This window comes from Salvelinus sp. IW2-2015, unplaced genomic scaffold (assembly GCF_002910315.2).
Source record: "Salvelinus sp. IW2-2015 unplaced genomic scaffold, ASM291031v2 Un_scaffold1745, whole genome shotgun sequence".
NCBI lineage: Eukaryota > Metazoa > Chordata > Actinopteri > Salmoniformes > Salmonidae > Salvelinus > Salvelinus sp. IW2-2015.
This window is the reverse complement of record NW_019943127.1, coordinates 166,199-185,073: the sequence shown is the minus strand read 5'-3', so window position 1 is coordinate 185,073 and position 18,875 is coordinate 166,199. Positions and strand designations below refer to the sequence as shown.

The following is an 18,875-nucleotide window of genomic DNA, read 5'->3' as shown; positions in this document are numbered from 1 at the left end:
ATGCCCTTATGCGATTAACGAGAAGTGTGTGATCATCATAACAACACACAGGAACTCAAGTCATTCTGTTCAACCTGATCTAAACTCGGCAGACTGTAGAACCCTTAGCACAGTTGAGATTAAACAGTGGAATAACATCCGCTTAATAGGAGACCTATATTTGGGTTAATTTACCTTCTTCCGCAGAAACAACAAGGAATTACTGGAATATACAATTATATTGCAAAAGTGTTATGTCAGAGGTCGGTAAATAAACCTTCGCCGATGTGTTAATCTCTCCTGAATAAATGTCCAAAATTACTTCGAAAAATAGAGACCTTTTTATATATAGAATGTACTGCATTTCCTGCTCTGAATACCGTGGGTAGAGTTGAAAACGATAGTTTGTATGTTCTAGTATCAAAAACTGACAAGTTCCAACACTGAAAAACCCCCTTTATTACACAAAATAAGTTCCTTTTTATACATCACTATATTGTATTCAACAGAGGAAAGTTCAGCTCCATGATGTCCTAATTGACTGGGAAGGCTCTACATAATATATAACATAAACAACGTCGAACGACTTTCAATGAGCGTCAGTGACTGAGTGAGCTTTATCAGTATTTTCAAATACACAGTCCAAAACAAGTACTTTTATTTGAGTATTGTTTAACAGACTCAAAAATACTGCCATGCATTTAACCCAGGTATTTTAAAATAGTATTTGAAGTATTTGAAAATACTGTCAAAATACTTTCCAAGTGTATTTCCAAATACGTTAAAAATATTCAACTAACTGTCTTTGCAAATGACCTGGCTATGACCTGGCTACTGGTCCTGGTTGGAAGGTGGAGGATTTCTAGGAATCTAGAATAGTTGTCTGACACTAGGTAGCTTTGCTTTTCGTAACTCACACAGATCTATTTCTATTTTCTGACGTGGTCTGGAGGAAAGCTCTCTAGACATTAATGGCTCTTTTCTCTGTGTGCTCTTAGTTTCACAGCAAAATGCACACATTTTGCACCTCTGTGATTATCTCCTGTGAGATTTAAGGCCACCACACTGACTGGTTAGCTCTCTCCCTGCACTTAACCAGCCCTCGGTGTCCATKATGAATCCTATGTAGGAATGACTATACGGTTTCCCTTGATCACTAGTCCATGTGTCTCTGGTAGTTCCCCTCTCACCTGATAAAAGTCTCATCGATTCAGGGGTTCTCTCTAAGTACTCAGGCCACCCATTTCTGATGAACCACAGCACTGARTGCAGCTGTGGGTCAGATTCTGTGTTCAGTCTGATGTCCTCCATTCTCCGCGGGGAAGCAGGTAGATTACTTACAACTGATGTGACATACGCAGTCACGTCGCTGTGGGAGTCTGTTGTACCCTCATGGTTTCTCAGTGGACCCCTGGACAGAGCATCAGCTACGYCAAGTGTCTTTCCTGGTGCCTACTCTGCGATTCCTCTAACACATCAACCTCATCAAGAGTCTTTGACACCTGATAGGAACATTGTCCACGTCCTTGCTAATGAGGGGCACAAGAGGTTTGTGGTCGTGYCCAGCCTGAYGCMGTCTAGTCCATAGAGGTACTTCTCAAAGCGTTCACAAGCCCATAAGCTTGCTAAAACACTCTTTTTCAATCTGAGCGTACCTTGTCTCTGCATCACTCAGATGCCTGCGGGTCCGTTTGCATCAATGATGTGCCCCAGGAAGCGAAGCTGGCTTTGTTTGAACTTACACTTGTCCTTGTTGAGCTTGATCCCACTTCTGACACCATGTTAAGACCTTGGTTGGTATATCTAAGATATAAAATACTTTTATCCGTAGGTTCTTTTCAATGTGTTACCACCTTTAATGACATGCGACTGAATGCTAAGTAGCCATGATCCCAACTGCCCTCGTGATCTAGCGCATGTCCGTTCATTCTATTGGTTAGGTTGCCAGTGACTATCCCCCTCGCGCAGTATATCTGTAGACGCGACCCAGTCATTCGTTCTAAATGTTCCGTTGCCATGCTCCCTGGCAATGTTCTTATCCTGCGCTTGCTAGCTAGCCAACTACGGCTAACACAGTCACGTCAAACCGTGCAGCTAGAATAACAAAGTAGCTACATTTAATTTCGTTTGACCTGTTTTTCTATTTACATTTCGTTGTATAGCCATAAAAATGATGCCAATTCATGATTTCGACCGGCTGAGAAAAGATGTCCGTCTCGTCCAATAGGACGGTGGAGATAGAATTTCAAATGTTGCAAATGTCAAGAGACAGACATTAACGTTTCTACAAACCAAATGTTAGGCTAGAAGCAGGGGGAGATAACGTCTAGATGCCTTTTTACAGTGGAGATGAAGTTAATGAATTGGCTGGCTGAACTGAGGGATTTCTCAGATGGAACAGAAAAAAAACATGCACATTTTTTGCATTTTACAAGCTTAGCCGTGCAAAACAGGTTTTTTACTATGGCTTACACAATGCTTGTTTTGACCAACCCGTTGTAGAATCCGATTTGATGACTTTGTGGCTGCACCAGTTAGTGACCACTATACAGAGCTGACTCCAGAACAACATGGCAAAACCTGAAGCTACAGCACTGTGTAATAACCACTGACAAATGAGCTGATGTGACTCAGGGGCAGAWCGCCAATCAGATCATTCTAAGCGGGAGGTTTAAGAGATGTTAAAGTAGGTTAACTATTCCCTTTGAGAAGAGAGACACAGGTGGTGAACTATCCCATTTAAGACTTGTGTTTCAGCCCAAAGGTAGCCCCGCCACATAATCTTATGGATGGAGCTGGATAAATGTAATGATGAAAACGTCTGCAAAKATCCCGGATTGCAGCTTTAAGAAGAGAACACAGGAGGGCCAGAACGTTCAACACAGCTGCTTCCCTATGAGAGCTCGATCTGTTACTGTAGTCAATGGCGATGCAGGGTGGAACACGTGTTCTGCCGCCATTATTATTATCATCATGTTCATAGTGGTTTGCGTAACTGTGAAAAGTACATTCACAAAAAGGTACAGGACAGGGTCCTTTTCTTTCTAAATGTAACCCTACCTAAATACGTACCATGTGAGTAAGTGTCAGGTCATACTATAGATATGCTCTGCGAACAAGACGATGCGATTTCATGCTTATAAAACAGACGTCGATGATGAACCATGAGATAATGTAACTAGTACCATTGTAACACCGGCAAAATACCGTTATACCGTATTGATCATAGTTAACCATAGAGTAACCTATAATCTGATTCTAATACCCATTACAGGAGGCCAATCAGTGCTTAATTGCCTTTATTTATTAATTAATTGATTTAATTGTAATGAATCAAAAACATCTCAACATATCTTATAAACTGGGTGGTTCGAGCCCTGAATGCTGATTGGCTGACAGCCGTGGTATATCAAAGCATTTATTTTTACTGCTCTAATTACGTTGGGAACCAGTTTATAATAMCAATAAGGCACCTCGGGGGTTTGTGGTATATGGCCAATATACCACGGCTAAGGGCTGTATCCAGGCACTCCGCGTTGTGTCGTGCCTAAGAACAGCCCTTAGCCATGGTATATTGGCCATATACCACACCCCCTCGTGCCTTATTGCTTAAATAATCCCTTAACGTTATGTGCTGAACTGCAAGACACACAGTGCTGTAAGGACAAAGGAACAGCTTCACTGACAAAAAGCTTTCATCCATTGACCTATAACACTACCCAGATCAGTGGATATCACCGAGAGATCTGGACMGACAAGCTGTCAAATTGGTGGGAGCCAAGTTACTTACTAGTTAGGAAAGAACAGAAACTCTTCAAAAAACACAATGAGAGCAGCTGTCCCGCCCTGATTCTGATGCGATTACAGTGATTCTGACGGCCCAAAACAGGCAGCCATACTGAGTGTAGTGTTGAATGGGAAGCATCCAGGCCTGTTCCTGAAACAGCATGAAACAGATTGTGTCATAACTCCCTTAAAGGGCCGGCCACACCAAGGACGATAACGATATATAAGTATTTACAAAATAAAATGTTCTAATTAAAGTGAACAGGAGCGTTCACACTACAACGATAACTACAAAAAGAGCGGAGAACGATAAGAGCTATCGTTTGGATCACTTTAAAACATTGACAACCAACCAAAAAACGTGTTCGACGGAAGCGTTCTTGGTTCTAGGTGCGTGAGGCTGCTCAGGGAGTAGAAAAGACAGAGCGCACGGTAAGCTTAGCTGAATAACTGGGCATGACTGAGCATATTGTTGGCCACATTACAGGACAACTTGATGATCCACGACAAACAGCGCGCATAAGAAGGCCATATTCTCTGATAGTAGGCCATCTAATAATGCTGATACCGCCTGACAAAATAAACACTATGAATTACCTGCTTATGTGGCTTTCTGGACCTTGTAAACTGTCTAGAAAATACCCACTACTGATCAAGTAGCATACCACCCTGCATCCTAATGCTGGCTTGCTTCTGAAGCTAAGCAGGATTGGTGCTGGTCAGTCCCTAGATGGGAGACCAGATGCTGCTGGAAGTGGTGTTGGGGGCCAGTAGGACGCACCCTTCCTCTGTCTACAAAAATATATCAAATCAAGTTTATTTTATATAGCCCTTCGTACATCAGCTAATATCTCGAAGTGCTGTACAGAAACCCAGCCTAAAACCCCAAACAGCAAGCAATGCAGGTGTAGAAGCACGGTGGCTAGGAAAAACTCCCTAGAAAGGCCCAAAACCTAGGAAGAAACCTAGAGAGGAACCAGGCTATATATATATAATATCCCAATGCTCCAGGCAGTGATTGGGGACATTGCCCTGTGTAGGGTGCCGTTTTTCGGATGGGACGTGAAACGGGTGTCCTGACTCTCTGTGGTCACTAAAGATCCCATGGCACTTATCATAAGAGTAGGGGTTTAACCCCGGTGCCTGGCCATCTAATCATCCCAGTTTACAATTGGCTCATTCATCCCCATCCTCTCCCCTGTAACTATTCCCCAGGTCGTTGCTGTAAATGAGAATGTGTTCTCAGTCAACTTACCTGGTAAAGTAAGGGTTAAATAAAAATCACTTATTATTTCAGAATGAAACATGTGAAAACGCAGGGCTTTTTAGCGGTTATTGAATAACCAGTGATGGAAAAAGTGCCCAATTGTACTCTTGAGTAAAAGATTCCTTAATAGAAAATGACTCAAGTAAAAGTGAAAGTCACCAGTAAAATTCTTAAGTCTAAAAGTATTTGGTTTTAAATGTACTTAAGTTATCAAAAAGTATACATCATTTCAAATGTCTTATATTAAGCAAAGCAGACAGCACCAATTTCTTGTTTTAAAAATGTACGGATAGCAAGTGGCGCACACTCCAACACAGCCATTATTTACAAAAGATTTGTAAAGTGAGTGTTAAGTGAGTCCGCCAGAACATAGCCAGTAGGGATGACCACGTGTTCTCTTGATAATTGCGTGAATTTGGGTTGTCAGGGAAATGTATGGAGTAAAAAGTACAATATTTTCTTTAGGAATGCAGTGAAGTAAAAGTTGTCCATATAAATAGTAAAATACATAAACTACGGCAAAAAAAGAAACAAACTTAACATGTGTAAATTTTGTATGAACATACAAGATTCAACAACAGACAAACTGAACAAGTTCCCAACACATGTGACTAACAGAAATGGAATAATGTGTCCCTGAACAAAGGGGGGGTCAAAATCAAAAGTAACCAGTCAGTATCGGATGTGGCCACCAGCTGCATTAAGTACTGCAGTGCATCGCCTCCTCATGGACTGCAGCAGATTGCCATTTCTTGCGGTGAGATGTTACCCACACTCTTTCACCACGGCACCTGTAAGTTCCGGACATTTCTGGGGGGAATGGCCCTAGCCCTCACCCTACGATCCAACAGGTCCCAGACGTGCTCATTGGATTGAGTCCGGGGTCTTCGCTGGCCATGGCAGAACACTGACATTCCTGTCTTGCAGGAAATCACGCACAGAGCGAGCAGTATGGCTGGTGGCATTGTCATGCTGGAGGGTCATGTCAGGATGAGCCTGCAGGAAGGGTACCACATGAGGGAGGAGGATGTCTTCCTTTAACGCAGCATTGAGATTGCCTACAATGACAAACTCAGTCCGATGATGCTGTGACACACACCCACCCAGACCATGACGGACCCTCCACCTCCAGAGTACAGGCCTCGGTGTAACGCTCATTCCTTTGACGATAAATGCGACTGACCATCACCCCTGGTGAGACAAACCGCAACTCGTCAGTGAAGAGCACTTTTTGCCAGTCCTGTCTGGTCCAGCGACGGTGGGTTTGTGCCCATAGGCGACGTTGTTGCCGGTGATGTCTAGTGAGGACCTGCCTTCCAACAGGCCTTCAAGCCCAGTCCAGCCTCTCTCAGCCTATTGCAGACAGTCTGAGCACTGATGGAGGATTGTGCGTTCCTGGTGTAACTCGGGCAGTTGTTGTTGCCATCCTGTACCTGTCCCGCAGGTGTGATGTTCAGATGTACCGATCCTGTACAGGTGTTGTTACACGTGGTCTACCACTGCGAGGACGATCAGCTGTCCGTCCTGTCTCCTGTAGCACCGTCTTAGGCGCCACATGTCTTAGGCGCCACACAGTACGGACATTGCAATTTATTGTCCTGGCCACATCTGCAGTCCTCATGCCTCCTTGCAGCATGCCTAAGGCACCTTCACGCAGATGAGCAGGGACCCTGGGCATCTTTCTTTTGGTGTTTTTCAGAGTCAGTAGAAAGGCCTCTTTAGTGTCCTAACTTTTCATAACTGTGACCTTAATTGCCTATAGCTTACGTATGATKATTTTCTTGTCCCTAAGAAGCTTAATCAATTGGGGCGATGTTCGAGCCGGAGCACAGCCTGGGGAGCACACTATCCTAGTCTACCTGTCATTACATAATCTGATAAAAATATATATATATTTCACTGTGTAAATTCATTGGGTATAGGCTATTCACTGCAATATTAGGCCTTATATTCAGCTAATGAATTATGGGTTGCATACGCTTCTTCATAACTTAGGCTAGTGACACCTGTCTTCACGTTTCTCTTAGCGCAATTACGCACCTGGGCTCTGCTGCCTCTCAGCTCCAGCTATTCCTCTGAGCTAGTGAAGTCCCAGGAAAAGGTACACTACAATAGCTTGTGTACAATTCATTTGAGCATTTTATTTACTACTACTAGCCTATCAAGGAGAGATTCCAGAGACAGCGAGAGCGTGTGATCAAAATACACAAAAGTCCCGTACCGGGACCAGAAGTATGTGGACACCTGCTCGTGGAACATCTCATTCCAAAATCATGGGCGTTAATATGGAGTTGGTCCCCCCTTTGCGGCCACAACAGCCTCCACTCWTCTGGGAAGGCTTTCCACTAGARGTCACCACAGCAATGATCCAACTTGCTTCCATTCAGCTACAAMAGCATTAGTGAGGTCGGGCGTTTCAATTCATCCCAAAYGTGTTTGATGGGGTTGAGGTCAGGGCTCTGTGCAGGCCGGTCAAGTTCTTCTACACAGATTGAAAACCATTTCTGTATGGACCTTGCCTTGTGCACGGGGGCATTGTCATGCTGAAAAACAGGAAAGTGCCTTCCCCAAACTGTTGCTACAAAGTTGGAAGCACATAATCATCTAGAATGTCATTGTATGCTGTAGCATTAAGATTCCCCTTCACTGGAACTAAGGAGCCTAGCCCGAAGCATGAAAAACAGCCCCAGACCATTATTCCTTCTCCGCCAAATTTTACAGTTGGCACTATGCATTGGACCTGGCATCCGCCAAACCCATATTAGTGTGTCGCCCAAACTGCGTGGACACTGCAGATGTTTGTGAGAAAAAAATGATTTTCGGGATGTCTCCTGGTCTGTAAAAAAACGCTGTAGCTTGGCCACCTTCCACCGCAGAAGTCCAACATTGGATTTTGACGGGGATGGGGAAAAAATGGCATAATATTATGCCTTAAGTGGAGAAATGCATTTGTTTTATGCCCAGCTCACGAGGCCCCTTGATGAGGCCCGAGGCAATTACCTCTTCTACCTAATGGTAAGTCCGCCAGTGCAAACAGGCTGGTCATAAATTCTATTATGTTTTGACACAGTCGTTCATTCTATTCATTCCACTTTGCTATGTTAAACAAATCAATGGCATGTAGCTAGCWAGCAGAGGTTCAATGACGACAAGAGACAAGAACTTCAATAAATAATGATTTAATAAATATTTTATAAATAGGCAACAACCAGCTGATTGTCGAGTCAATAAGATATTTATGGGATAGCTAGGCTAACGTTACTTCTCCTGATGGGATAGCTAGGCTAACGTTACTTCTCCTTATGGGATAGCTAGGCTAACGTTACTTCTTATGGGATAGCTAGGCTAACGTTACTTCTTATGAGATAGCTAGGCTAACGTTACTTCTTATGGGATAGCTAAGCTAACGTTACTTCTTATGGGATAGCTACGCTAACGTTACTTCTTATGGGATAGCTAAGCTAACGTTACTTCTTATGGGATAGCTAAGCTAACGTTACTTCTTATGGGATAGCTAGGCTAACGTTACTTCTCCTTATGAGATAGCTAGGCTAACGTTACTTCTTATGGGATAGCTAAGCTAACTTTACTTCTTATGGGATAGCTAAGCTAACGTTACTTCTTATGGGATAGCTAGGCTAACGTTACTTCTCCTTATGAGATAGATAGGCTAACGTTACTTCTCCTTTGTTAGCCAACGAAAGCTAACACAGTCACATCAAGCAGCTGAAATGATAAACTATGTGCCCTTTCATTGGTTTCAACTTAAGTTTCTATTGGCATATCTTTGGGATATATTCATTTTAAATGATCATGAAATTAATTTGCCCTGGATCAGAGAAGCTCGTCACGTTCATATATGCGTGACACGGTGGAGATCACAAAAAAATAAAACTGCAACATGTTGCACAAGTCAGATAGTCACACAGCGAGACGTAGCTATTACCCCGCTGTACCCAAACCAATGGTAAGCTAGTAGCATGGGGAAATATTGTCTAGACGCTTTTTTCGAAGGGAGATTGACTGGCTGGGCTGATGTAATAGAAATCATTATGATCTAAGGGCCAAACTGATCCTATAGAAGGACACGCAATATAACACTTTGTGAATACAATCCRAGGTATCATTGACTCTGTACCCTGCATATAGCCTCGTTATTGTTATTTTATTGTGTTACTTTTATTATTTTCGTTTATTTGGTAAATATTTTCTTAACTCTTTCTTGAACTGCACTGTTGGTTAAGGGCTTGTAAGTAAGCATTTCACAGTAAGGTCTAAACCTGTTGTATTCGGCGCATGTGACTGATAAAAGTTTGATTTGATCACTAAGAGTAAGTACCACTAACAGGGTGAAACAGAACAGACAGAAACAAAGCAGCAACCACTCCTGGAGAGTCAATGGATGCCTCCCAAATGACACCACATTCTCTATATAGTGCACTACTTTTAACCAGAGCCCTATGGGTAGTAGTGCACTAAGGGAATAGGGTGCCATTTGGGACACAAAACGATGTGAAGATCAAACCTATAAGGGCAATTCCACAGCAGCAGGAGTGGAAAATGTTTTTTGGGTATCTCAGATTGGTCTCACATAGGAACTCCACTGGGAGGAAGGATGTTTATTAACATGCTTTTTTACATTTGTATCACAAACTTTTTTTTTTTTGAAAATCAGGATGAAATTTAATTTAATAAGGCCCTTTTTAGACCTATACATGCCTCCTGTAAGAACCTATGATCTGTGAACCGTACACGATACAGACAACATCTTGGTATCGTTATAGTCCTTAGTGTTCTCTCAAATATGGAGTATTCTGAAATACACATTTATTTATTCAACATAAAAAATATTAATATCTCAACTACCCTTATTGATTTTTCAACAATAAAAACGAACAATATACTCGTCAAACATCACATTTCCAGAGTTGGATCTCTGGTACTTTTAATAATATTACCCATTTTACACATAGAAATTGACATTGGTTCATGACCTATCACAGCCCTTCTTTAGGATTGCACATTCAGCAAGTCACCAGCAGAGGGCGTTCCCTTTGAATCCATTTCCCATTCAATGTGCTGGTGGTGATAATAACATAGCTCATACCTTCAGTATTAGCAGAGAGCCCACTCTGGAAATGTGATGTACTAGTAGAGTATATTGTTCCAAACACGTCTTAACAWMYAKAAAAKAAYAAKAYAAAAAAGGGGTAGTTTATGTTGAATAAATTAARGTGAAAATTGTATTTCAGAATCTAGTCATACTCCATATTTTAGAGCACACTATAAGGTTTATTATGATGACACCAAGATGTCTTAACTTGTACGGTTCACAGATCATAGGGTCTTAGAGTTTGGTTGGTTCATGGTTGTGCTCTGTCTTAAGGTTTTATAGTTGTACGGTTGTCRGTAGCGACACATCAGGAATGGCTTGACTAGTTTTTCCTTCTTTGTTTTTGTATGTTGACAATTCATTGTTTGCTGCACTGCTCATCTCAAAGTAGTCAGCAGAACTGACTAGAAAACAACAKGATTAGTGATGGATAACGGATAACCATGGCAGCTTCACATAGGCTATTCTTCTACAGGTAGTGGGAGACAAAAGGAATGAAACAGTGACATGATGAATGAAACGGAGACATGGATCTCATAAGTGAAACAACTAAAAGGACTGACAGAATGGTTGTTCTAGTCCCTAACATTGAGAGAGACCTGAACTAAGACTACTAACAGACAAACAGGCCAAGGAGACAGACTGTACTCTTCCAGAGAATAGCCCTTCTCAGACTTCCATTCCCAGACAAAGCTCTGCGGATGAATCAGAGTCCAGGCATTTTCAGGAGGGTGGGAGGGGCCACAAATTACTTGACCTATCAGAGACCCCCAGCCACCTTCACGAGTATTGAAGAATAGGATGAATTGACCAGCCACTAGARGCTGATCTAGGGACAGTTCTTAGCAGTTCTCGCCCTAATGGTTAAGGTTAGGGGTTGGGTAAGGGTGAGAGGATGCTAGATCTGTGCAGGTGGGAAACTTCTAACCGCTGCCCATCTCCGGTGGAACAGGAAGTATATCCTCTCACTGACCAATGACAGAGTTAGTCTATATCTCACTGACCAATAACAGAGTCCAGCCACTTCCTGTATGCGAGGGCGAAGCGTCCCTGCTCAGGGGAGCGGCAGCTGTCCAGGACACTGGCTACGAAGCTGTGCTCTGAGGGCAGAGCAGGGGGGCAGGGGCCAGGGGGACCCCTCTTCAGGCGCTTGGTGTCACGGGGGTCCGGGACCCCAACCCCGTCCACTTCCATGGCATCCTGACCCTCCTGAGCCTGTCCATTCCTGCGCTGCACCCTGTCTAGACCCACACCTCCAGGGCAGGCCGTGTGAGGGTGGCTGCTCAGCCCAGCATCGGTGTGGTTCGGTTGGGGAGACTCGCTGCCAAAGCCCTGGCCGTAGTGGTGGTCCCTCCTCCAGTGGTGCCAGAGGTAGAAGACGTGTCGCCTTGAGAAGATAGTTGTTATGAAATACTGCATTGGACTGGAATCATGTCAATGTGAAACAGTACGCTACACTGCAAAGCCTTTAGGGTGCTTTGTTTATTTATCTGTGCGGAATGTGAAGCTTAAAATATAAATAAGCACTGTTTTTAAGGGGGAAAAGATACAAAACTTATGTAGGCTAAAAAACAATATCCTTTTTAATAAAGTATTTGAGGAAGAGCACAACTGCTGTGCTGTCTTTTCTACAATCATCTTTAAAACCTAAGATATATCTATCTATATATGTGTCTCACACATTCAACAAGGATATGAACACTGTTGCCATGGCACCACTCACTTCTCCCTATCACAACAAAGCTGGTAAGGATAAACACTTGACTGTGCAGCTGGTCTTCAGCCTCGGTGCAAAACATATCTCACTCTCTCCCTCCCTCTCGTCTATCTTTTCTTTCTCTCCCTCTGTTCTCCCCCTCTGTTCTCCCCCTCTAGAAGGAAGAATGTTCCACAGCAAAACAACATCAATGTCATGATAACCCCCAACATATCTACTCCTGAGAACATTGTCATGGTCTAACAGATTATAAACTGGGTGGTTCAAGCCCTGAATGCTGATTGGCTGACCGCCYTGGTATATCAGACCGTATACCACAGGTATGCCAAAACATAKWTTTTTACTGCTCTAATTACATTGGTAACCAGTTTATAATAGCAATAAGGCACCTATGGCCAATATACCATGGCTAAGGGCTGTATRCAGGCACTCCGCGTTGCATCCTGCGTAAGAACAGCCCTTAGCCGTGGTATATTGGCCATATACCACACCCCCTCGCACCTTATTGCTTAAATGAACATGATTGGCATAATAAAGCATTTGCCACCAATATGGGAAGGTAGTGAGACAAACTCTGTACAGTATCTATGGCTGGAGTTTAGCCACACCCTAGATAAAGAGACATGGAGTTCCTGTATGCTCCTACCTGGTGATGCCAGAGCATGTCAATATAACATGTGTTCTGTGATTGGCTAACATCGTAGTCCCAGGTTGAGTGACAGTAATATCTAAAGACACTAATAACTAACCCAAGATGTATTKTTGGTGTCGTTTCCAACGGATGCAAATGAAGCGTAGTTCATAGAACAAGCAAGGAGGTYGGCACAGCCAGGCACGAGCTAGTGAGATCCTATTGGCGTGTTTTAGCATGCATTTGCACATTTCCATTAGATAGAGTCTACTCTGAAGTGTGTGTGTGGGAAATAACTCAATTCACCCTTGCACTCCTTCTAAACAATGCAATTCTTTCAAACTTGTAGAAAGAATCAAATCTCCAAAGTGCACTGTTCGTAAACAGATTATAGTTTTGGGAACAGAAAATGGTATTGAGATCAAATGTTTCATTGATGACAATTTGCAGAATGTCYGACAAGTTTTATCTAGCTTCATTTTATCCCACTTCCTCTCATCACCATATTTGGTGGTGAGTGGAAGTTCTAAACACATGCTTCAGATTTATGCCCCGTGACATGTCTGGGTTTCCCTTTTGGTCTGTGGTAATATTGTCCTGTAGGCTCGTACCTGTGACACCAGAGTGTCTCGTGTCCGGGGAAGGACTTGATGAGGTCAGTACATAGTTCCACCTCCTGGTGGAAGAGCTGGGGCAATGCCAGCACCGAGGCCAGGTCCTCTGGGGAGGGGGGAGAGGGGCAGGGGGCTGCTGCTGTGGCCTCTCCGTTGGCCTGGTGGTGGGGGTTGGCTTTGTGGGGGCTGTGGCTAGGGTTAGAGCTGGGCTGAGGATGGTAGTGCTGGGGAGAGGAGGAGGAGGACAGGGACTGGCTGAGCTCCCTGACCAGGGCCTTGAGCAGGAACTGGCGGTAGTGGAAGCCACTGTGGTCCGACACGTGCATGGAGACCCACTGACGCATAGAGGAGAGCTCATCATGGAGGACCTGGAAGGAGGAGAGAGGTCTTACAGCACTAACCATATGCATAACCATTAATCTCATGGTATATGTTCATCATCATGGGTGATTTCATTCACCAGTTTCATTCACATGGGAGTTTTTTTTTTTTTTATAAGCGAAGGGCACAGCATTATTCTGGAGCAGAATACAATAGCAACTTCACAGAGAAGAGAAGGAAATTAAAGAATCAATTCGATGATATTTGGATGAAACCAGATCAAAGTATGATGACAAAATGAAAATGTTATGTTGGTTCTAAACTGATAAAGTTTGATCATATAGTCACCCCCCCCCATGTCAAACACTTGAATTCAGGAGGCGGGATTATTAAGGGGATAGGGTCCCTGCACCCTTAACTCTAATTTTAATACACTAATGGTAACATGATATTCTATTACCTTGTTTAAATACCGCTTTGTAACCAACATCGGACATGGGCGTGGTTAGGGCTGTGGTGGTCATTACAGTATGTCAGCCAGTTATTGTAATGCAAATAACTGCCGGTTTCACAGTAACTGTCCGTTAARTAACATAAACATGTTTAGCATCTGCAGGCCTCCATGCGCGCCTTTGGAAAATACACATTAAAAAAATCCTATATAATATCCACCGTCACAATAAATCCATTATTTATTTTAGGCAGAAACATTATGATATGAAGAAAATGCACTTCAGAAGACAAGAATATGAGTTATCTGGCTATGCTCRATGACCTAGGCTATAGGATTATTCATTTACCTGCCAAGATATATGATAGTAAGAAGAACATAATTTAACTGAATAAAATAGAAAGGATATTTTTCCCCATTCTGGAGCGAGTGCACATATGAAGTGGCTATGTTTTTTTATTTTTTATTATTTTTTTATTATTATTCTCCCCAATTTCGTGGTATCCAATTGGTAGTAGTTAGTCTTTTCTCATCGCTGCAACTCCCGTACGGACTAGGGAGAGGCGAAGGTCGAGAGCCATGCGTCCTCCGAAACACAACCCAACCAAGCCGCACTGCTTCTTGACACAAGCACCAATGTGTCGGATGAAACACCGTACACCTGGCGACCTGGTCATCGTGCACTGCGCCTGCCCCGCCACAGGAGTCGCTAGTGCACGACGAGACAAGGATATCCCTGCCGGCCAAACCCTCCCTAACCCGGACGACGCTGGGCCAATTGTGCGTCGCCCCATGGGCCTCCCGGTCGCGGCTGTCTGCGACAGAGCCTGGGCTCAAACCCAGAATCTCTGTTGGCACAGCTAGTGCCTGAAGTGGCTATGTTGAGCATTAAAGTGATCAAATGACTTAAATGTAAATGTAAATCATTTGAAATAGGTCCTATATGCTATTTTTAGAGTTATTTGGCTACTTAAGTTGTGAACGATACAAACCTTAGAATGTGTTAGAAATCTACACATATATGGGCTGCATGATGCGACTACAGGATATTGATGATTTCAGAAGGTTGGGGGGGGGAAAAGAAAAAAGCTTGCTCTCTGATCCTCGCCTCAGGCTGCACAGCTGTTCTCTCATCAACTGATCACATTTTTACCCATCAAACTATTCTCAACGTAATCTTGTCTTTACTAATATGTAAAATGAGTTTTGATTTAGTATGGCCTGTGATCAAATAGACAGGATCAGAGGCAGGGGGAAAATACATGTCATCCGTATGCACTCGAATAGCGACTGGGTGTTTGATGTGGTTTTCCATTGCATTTGCATTGATGTCAGAGTGGTTAGAGGGACAATAGAGCCCTGAGTACCAGGCCACTAGGACCTGATGGAGGGACAATAGAGCCCTGAGTACCAGGCCATTAGGGCCTGATGACAAAATAGCCCTGAGTACCAGGCCGTCAGGACCTGATGGAGGGACAATAGAGCCCTGAGTACCAGGCCGTCAGGACCTGATGGAGGGACAATAGAGCCCTGAGTACCAGGCCGTCAGGACCTGATGGTCATTAGCAAGTTGTGTACTACCAAAGCATGTTCAGAGTGCATAAAAGGAGATTACCGTGGAATATTTACTGTGGTCATGACCACAGACCTATATCTATCCAACCCTGCCTTTCTAAGGTCTTCGAAAGCCAAGTTAACAAACAGATCACCGACCATTTCGAATCCCACCGCACCTTCTCCGCTATGCAATCTGGTTTCCGAGCTGGTCATGGGTGCACCTCAGCCACGCTCAAGGTCCTAAACGATATAACAGCCATCGATAAAAGACAGTACTGTGCAGCCGTATTCATCGACCTGGCCAAGGCTTTCGACTCTGTCAATCACCGCATTCTCATCGGCAGACTCAACACAGGCTTGGTTTCTCAAATGACTGCCTCGCCTGGTTCACCAACTACTTCTCAGATAGAGTTCAGTGTGTCAAATCCAGACCTCTGGCAGTCTCTACAGGGGTGCCACAGGGTTCAATTCTCGGGCCGACTCTTCTCTGTATACGTCAATGATGTCGCTCTTGCTGCTGGTGATTCTCTGATCCACCTCTACGCAGACGACACCATTCTGTATACCTCTGGCCCTTCTTTGGACCCTGTGTTAACAAACCTCCAAACAAGCTTCAATGCCATACAACTCTTCTTCCGTGGCCTCCAACTGCTCTTAAAATTTAAAATGCAAGTAAACTAAATGCATGCTCTTCAACCGCACCTGTCCGCCCGTCTAGCATCACTAATCTGGACCGTTCTGACTTGGAATATGTGAACAACTACAAATATCTAGGTGTCTGGTTAGACTGTAAACTCTCATTCCAGACTCACATTAAGCATCTCCAATACAAAATTAAATCTAGAATCGGCGTCCTATTTCGCAACAAAGCATCCTTCACTCATGCTGCCAAACATACCCTCGTAAAACTGACTATCCTACCGATCCTTGACTTCGGCAATGTAACTTACAAAATAGCCTCCAACACTTTACTCAGCAAATTGGATACAGTCTATCACAGTGCCATCCGTTTTGCCACCATAGCCCCATACTACCCACCACTGCGACCTGTATGCTCTCGTTGGCTGGCCCTCGCTTCATATTCGTCGCCAAACCCACTGGCTCCAGGTCATCTATAAGTCTTCGCTAGGTAAAGCCCCGCCTTATCTCAGCTCACTGGTCACCATAGCAGCACCCAACCGTAGCACGCGCTCCAGCAGGTTATAGTCACTGGTCCACCCCCAAAGCCAATTCCTCCTTTAGCCGCCTTTCCTTCCAGTTCTCTGCTGCCAATGACTGGAACGAACTGCAAAAATCACGAAAGCTGGAGACTCATATCTCCCTTTCTAACTTTAAGCTCAGCTGTCAGAGCAGCTTACAGATCATTGCACCTGTACATAGCCTATCTGTAAATCGCCCACCAAACTACTTCATCCCCATATTAATATTATTATTTTTTTGCTCCTTTGCACTCAAGTATCTCTACTTGCACATTCATCTTCTGCACATCTATCACACCAGTGTTTAATTGCTCAATTGTAATTATTTCGCCACTATGGCCTATTTATTGCCTTACCTCCCTAATCTTACTCATTCGCATACACTGTATTGTAAACTTTTCTATTGTGTTATTGACTGCACGTTTGTTTATTCCATGTGTAGCACTGCTTTGCTTTACTTTGGCCAGGTCGCAGTTATAAATGAGAACGTGATCTCATCTAGGCCCTACCTAGTAAAATAAAGGTGAAATATTATTATTTTTTAATGACTGCCAATGAGGCAGTAATATGGTCACTAACAGCCCTACGCGTGCTTTATATAGATTGGTGCCAACATTATACTGTTAGGGTGTCAGCAAATATAATTAAATGTCTACCCTATTCGTCTACAGGCAAAGATAAAAAAATATTTTGGTTGATTTTGACATTTCTAACCCACAAAGAATATTATTGTTGATATTTTAGTCACTCAAAAGGCTATTTTACATTGGACTCAGAATGACTGTTCGGGACCTTTTAAGACATTGTAGAAACATTCGACCAATCAAATGTCATCAGCCATTACATAACCCAAACACCAATGGCTGATCAGAGAGCAGGGCATCTACCAATAACAGGAAGTGTCTAATGCAGCTCCATATCCCTGGTCCTACCATAGCTCCCCATCCCTGGTCCTACCATAGCTCCCCATCCCTGGCCCTACCATAGCTCCCTATCCCTGGTCCACCATAGCTCCCACTATCCCTGGTCCTACCATAGCTCCATATCCCTGGTCCTACCATAGCTCCATATCCCTGGTCCTACCATAGCTCCATATCCCTGGCCTACCATAGCTCCATATCCCTGGTCCTACCATAGCTCCATATCCCTGGTCCTACCATAGCTCCATATCCCTGGTCCTACCATAGCTCCATATCCCTGGTCCTACCATAGCTCCATATCCCTGTCCTACCATTGCATCACTCCATATCCTGGAATGCCACTGCGGCTTAAAAACAAGCCATGGATTCACTGAGCCACAACAAAACACTCTCCATACACCTTTAAATCCCTAGGGCTCGGTCCTGGGGGGTTGGCTGTTCCCAGATCAGTTCAATGGACCAGAAAGGTCTTATCGTCATGGTCACACAGCACAGTGACAGGCCAGAGAGAGATGAGATGTGACAGAGAGGCTGGAGACACACTGTCCTTGGTGGTGATACACTATAAACCCTACTGACTGACACACAGAGCGGCCGGCCGGTCGGTCAGGATTCCTTACCTTCCTGGCAGTATAAGACCTGCTAGCTGCCTGCCTGGCTAGACCCAGAGAGGTTACATTGAAAGAGCGGTTGTTTTTAACCTGAGACCGTGTACAATTAACATAGGCTATATTTAAGAAGCTGAGAGAGATGAAGATAGAGAAAGAAACAAGGGGAGAGCGAGAGAGAAACATATGTAGAGCCCATCTAGTCCTACCTTGAGGTTGCCCGGGGCCATGTTCTGCAGGACCCAAATACGGTGCGACCAGGCATTGTAGTTGCTAGGGTAACGGCCGGGCGGCGTCGGCACACACCTTCATCTCTTCGTGTAGAACCCTGTGGAGGTGCTCACTCAGACGCGTCTTCTCTGCCGCGTCACGCCGATCACCGTCCCCCTGCTCCTTCCTGTCCGGCCCGGGGGAAGAGCACTCCCGTAACACCTGCTGTTAGTTCCAGCGCCTGAAAACACAGGGGACATGTTGGAGTCACGCAGGCACACACCACACACACTTCAATCACCCTCGGCTGGCTCCCAAAACAACGCCCTAAACACAGAACCAACCACCCTAAGCATCTGGTTAAACAACAGAGCCAGGTACACTAACACAACATGGATAACATCAACAAAAGATGGCTACTTCAGTGAAATATCAACTCCCATATCTTTTCTCCTGTACACATGGGGCCATCGCAGTCTTCTCACGCTGCTAAACCCTTTGC

At 44.1% G+C, this 18,875-nt stretch overlaps 1 protein-coding gene across 1 annotated transcript in view; it reads right to left on the bottom strand.

The window, feature by feature from the left end:
- Window positions 1-8,195: 8,195 nt before the first annotated feature.
- The window catches only part of LOC112071851 (protein prenyltransferase alpha subunit repeat-containing protein 1), a 30,950-nt gene continuing 20,270 nt past the window's right edge, over window positions 8,196-18,875 (bottom strand). Inside the window, exons 6-7 of the mRNA XM_070439537.1 lie at window positions 13,105-13,475; window positions 8,196-11,532 (exon numbers count right to left, since the gene is read on the bottom strand). Of these exons, the coding sequence (XP_070295638.1) occupies window positions 11,142-11,532; window positions 13,105-13,475 (762 nt within the window). The 3' untranslated portion in view covers window positions 8,196-11,141. The remainder of the gene's footprint in view (window positions 11,533-13,104; window positions 13,476-18,875) is intronic.